This window comes from Oncorhynchus mykiss, chromosome 13, assembly GCF_013265735.2.
Source record: "Oncorhynchus mykiss isolate Arlee chromosome 13, USDA_OmykA_1.1, whole genome shotgun sequence".
Lineage (NCBI taxonomy): Eukaryota > Metazoa > Chordata > Actinopteri > Salmoniformes > Salmonidae > Oncorhynchus > Oncorhynchus mykiss.
The window spans coordinates 42452788-42457301 of NC_048577.1; the positions used below are offsets into that span (position 1 = coordinate 42452788).

Below are 4514 nucleotides of genomic sequence, written 5' to 3' on the forward strand. Positions count from 1 at the left end.
ATTAAGCAAACTATTAGGGGTTTAGCAACCAGGAAACGCAGAGCGATTTGTGCATAGTGCAACTTTAAGTTATGAATAATTTCATCTTACAAAAATGTTTAGTTAATTTGGTCTTTCAGCCAATGATCTGTAACTTCAAACACAATTTTTTTAATGATTTTTATCTAATCATTAGAAAAATCCCTTAATTTAACCTATTTAACTTGGTAAGTCAGTTAAGAACAAATTCTTATTTACAATGATGGCCTACATGGTATTTCTAAAATTGTATTTCCATGTCTAGTTCTCAATTCCAAATCGAGGCAGTTACACAGAACATTGTTTATTTATAATTTACAACATTGCAAATTCAACTTAAAAAAATACTGTTTTCCAGCAAGCCTAAAACAATGAGATGTGGGGGTAGATGTCCTCAGTATTTGCAATGTACTCAAAGTGGAGTCTATCATACGAAGAAGGAGAAAGCAACAGAAAGCATGAAACTTGCAGAAGCCCAAGTAATGGTCCAGAGTATTGCACCTAGTGTCCATATCTGTAAGAGAGGGAAAGGGAGTGCTAGTTATTAACTGTTTGACATACACAACTCATCTACAATGAATAATGCATTAGCACCAGTAACATGGACACATGGCTGTTGTTTTTAATCATCCATCTATTTCCCAAAAAGGCAAGCATACTGCAGCTCTGATAGATAGCATTTTCACTAGGACCATGGAGTAGTGTTTTGAATAAGTGTTATGAATCAAATTGACACTCACTTCTGAAACTCCCACTCCCTGTTGTCTAGGGGGCACACCTGCCTGGTCTTCAACCAACGAGAGATACAGTGGAAATGGAATGCATGCTGGGAGAGAAGATATTATTAACATAACAGCAAACCAAGACAACAGTTGTGTTTGAATACACATACTGTATACTACATACTTAATGAGCACATACACTATTAGTTCATTTTAGTAGACTGTAAACGAACGCTATTCTTTCAGTTGAGCGTACTCGCGCTTCGCCTCTCTACTCGGAAGTTGATGCAGTTGCTATGCCACCTCTCGCTAGCTTGTTAGCATAACAAATGACTAGCTTGACATTTTACAATTTCATGTGTGTTCGTGAATTCAATCTGGAGTGCCAGAGTGCCCTCTGGGTGTTCGAAAAATCAGAGCGTTGTCAGATTGTCCGCTCATAAATTCAGAGCGTTTCGCTCTCGGAGCGTGTCACTGGACGCTCTGGCAGAGGAATAGGGTTGATCCGAGCCTTCTGAACTCACAACGGCAGTCAAGCACACAAGCTGATTGGAAAACGGTGGCTAGCTTGTGAGCCATTTCCAGACACAAATGAGAGAACACCTCACTGACCATGTTACTCGGCATAGCAGAGCTGGTTAGGCTGTTTTCATGTTATCCAAGGCGTTGGTGACTAAATGTGCTGCTGGCAACAATTTAATTACGCTTTTTTCCCCCGGACGTTTACTGACACTGGCCATATATTCACCAGGTGTTGAGCATTTGTAAATTCATCAGTTATTCTGCGCTCTGGCACACTCAGAGTGCTCTGAAATAGGAGAAGATAGCCAGAATTAACCATGTCCATTGAGAACGCACAACGACTATAACACTTAGCTAAGAATTACGTGAATAATCAAGTCAAATATTGTGTAGTTCGTTAGATTATAGTTAATATACTGCTTGGCAAGATCGATGTATTAGTAGCCAACTAGCTAACATACCATTACATACTGCTGTAATGCTATGCTGTGCCTAAGTATAGTGTAGCTAAAAAATTGTCAGACAAAAATTTTTTATTTCACCATTATTTAACCAACCTGCCAAGATAAAGCAAAGCAGTGCGACAAAAAACAGAGTTACACATGGGATAAACAAAAGTACAGTCAATAACAGAAAAAGTCTATATACAGTGTGTGCAAATGGAGTAGGGAGGTAATGCAAAAAAATAGACCATAGCAGCGAAGTAATTATAAATGACCAAATTAACACTGGAGTGATAGATGTGCAAGTAGAAATACTGTTGTGCAAAAGAGCAAAGAAAGTAAACAAAAACAATATGGGGATGAGGTAAGTAGTTGGATTGGCTATTTACAGATGGGCTGTGTACAGCTACAGAGATCAGTGAGCAGCTCAGATAGCTGAAGTTTAAAGTTAGTGAGTGAGATATAAAAGTCTCCAACTACAGCAATTTTTGCAATTCATTCCAGTCATTGGCAGCAGAGAACTGGATGGAAAGGCAGCCAAAGGAGGTGTTGCCTTTAGGGATGACCAGTAAGATATACCTGCTGGAGCGCGAACTACAGGTGGGTGTTGTTATCGTGACCAGTGAGCTGAGATAAGGCGGGGCTTTACCTAGCAAAGACTTATAGATGACCCGGAGCCAGGGGGTCTGGTGACAAATATGTAGTGACGGCCAGCCAACGAGAGCAAACAGGTCGCAGTGGTGGGTGGTATATGGGGCTGTGGTGACAAAACGGATGGCACTGTGATAGACTGCATCCAATTTGCTGAGTAGAGTGTTGGAGGCTATTTTGTAAATGACATCGCCGAAGTCGAGGATCGGTAGGATAGTCAGTTTTACGAGAGTATGTTGGCAGCGTGAGTGGAGGCTTTGTTGCGAAATAGGAACACGTAACTTTTTTGAAAAGTCATGACTTTATTACATTGCTCAACATTTGTGATAATTAGTTAAAGCAAGGAACTTGTATATACGCTCTCGAACTTCGGCTGCATATTTTCCTGCCATTTTCTTCAAATCTGAAAACACTGTGAAGCCACGCCCATTTTCTGAAGAATTGCCGTAGGGCCAAAAAAGCACAGAAAGAGTGTCCACTGCTTGTATAATTTGTATTTTTGCAAATGTAGTACGACATCCAGGAATTATATCCATACTATGACCAATAAGCATACTACATACACAATTTATGTCACCAATAGTATGGTTAGTGGGTTAGTATGAGTATTCGAACACAGCTCAAAACATACATTCAAAAATCCTATACTTTTTGGGTAGTTCAATATAATGCAGATTAGTTTAGATCATGCGGTTGTTCTTTCAATACTCTCAAACTGAACTTTACAATCTAACTGATCAGGATGTAGGAAAAATATACAAAAGCAAATAAGTCTGACTCACATTGCAGACTCCCCAGGCTACGGTGCACTCCTCTGATGTGGCAGAGGCCTGGTTAGCCTGGCACTCTATGCCTATGGAGGACAAGAGAAATGTGTAACACACACCTTTATTAACCCAGTAGTCAAATAATGTTAATGGCATACTCACAGAGATCCATAATGTGATTCCTACAGATGGCACAGTTGTCCACGACAATGTCCCAGGCCCAAAGTGCCACTGCATTCCACTGTAAAGAAGAAGAGTCACATGAAATTATGATCATATCACTGGCAGTTAGTATTTGCTTGATATTGATGTTGTTTCAAATATGTATTAAAAAAGGAGCATATTGTTATTCACAATTTATTCATGTTAATCTGGTGTCAGGAGACATTTTGTCATCCAAATCACTATTGCATTTGATCAGACAAGTTAGGCCTATTTTACTATCCACATTGATCACAAACAATGCCAGGGTGAAATTGTTAGTGTTTGATTCATAGTTTTTCACTCATTCAGTGTCAATAAATAGACAACCTCACAAGTGCAACTGGGCCCTGTCATTTTAGCAAGCTAACTAGGAAGCTAACGTTAACTTTAGCCAGTTGAGCAAATTAGCTAGTCATTGATTTCGTAATGTCAATGCATCTAAAGCTGAACTTAGTAGTGGTTGGCTAGCTACTATTACCACAAACAGTGAGATTAGTTAACTGATTAGGTAGCGATCAGCCCTACAAGTGAAACGCAAACTCACTCCCCAAAATTAAATACAGCCAAACAGGGACTCTGTCTAGTTTCAGCTAGCTCGCGAGGTAGCAAGTTATGCTAACTAATCGCGCGGAGATTGTACCCAAACCCGTATTAACCATATGATAATATCGAACCTTACAGTATGTCTAACATTTTGCTATGATTTATTTGAAAAATAAATACCTTCTTCACTTCAAAACGTTTCTTGCTTGCTCCACTATTCGTGGCGCTTGGGGTATCAACATCCATCGCTGCCGCCATGTTGACAATCGAACTTTCGTGTGAACAGAGATATTAGAGAAAGAAGAAGATAGACATCCCATTGGTATATGACTAGATTGACGTAACGTCCCACCCAGCAGAATGTCGACCAATCGTGCTGACGTTGTCATGCTGCGTCACACAGTAGCTAAATTAATCGTCACGTAATCCCTTCTCAAAATCGGGGTACCGGGAACCTTTGTAGAGCTACGAATTTCAGAACTGAAGATCCCTGACGTCATGATTTGGCTTTGTATTTTTCCAAGTTCCAGTTGTTTTGAACATGACATGGGAACTTGGAAAAATAGAGGTCAAATCATGACGTCAGTGATCTTCATGTCGGAAATTGGAGCTCTAGAAAGAGGCCCGAGTGGAATTCCGAGTTG

General features: G+C 39.9%; 1 protein-coding gene across 1 annotated transcript; it reads right to left on the reverse strand.

The window, feature by feature from the left end:
* Positions 1-306: 306 nt before the first annotated feature.
* LOC110486413 (RING-box protein 1) lies at positions 307-4208 on the reverse strand. Its single transcript, XM_021558006.2, has 5 exons — positions 4051-4208; positions 3286-3364; positions 3139-3209; positions 759-844; positions 307-532 (listed from the first exon to the last, which is right to left on the reverse strand). Exons 1-5 carry the CDS (start codon positions 4126-4128, stop codon positions 520-522), a joined length of 327 nt encoding a protein of 108 aa, XP_021413681.1. The 5' UTR covers positions 4129-4208; the 3' UTR covers positions 307-519.
* Between the last annotated feature and the right edge of the window lie 306 nt (positions 4209-4514).

Excerpts from the sequence above, each read along its gene's own strand:
- LOC110486413 (XM_021558006.2), bottom strand. The coding sequence starts at position 4,128 with ATGGCGGCAGCGATGGATGTTGATACCCCAAGCGCCACGAATAGTGGA. Across the intron at positions 3,210-3,285 it reads GAATCACATTATGGATCTCT|GCATAGAGTGCCAGGCTAAC; the intron begins GTGAGTATGCCA and ends TGTCCTCCATAG. Across the intron at positions 845-3,138 it reads TAGCCTGGGGAGTCTGCAAT|CATGCATTCCATTTCCACTG; the intron begins GTGAGTCAGACT and ends CTTCTCTCCCAG.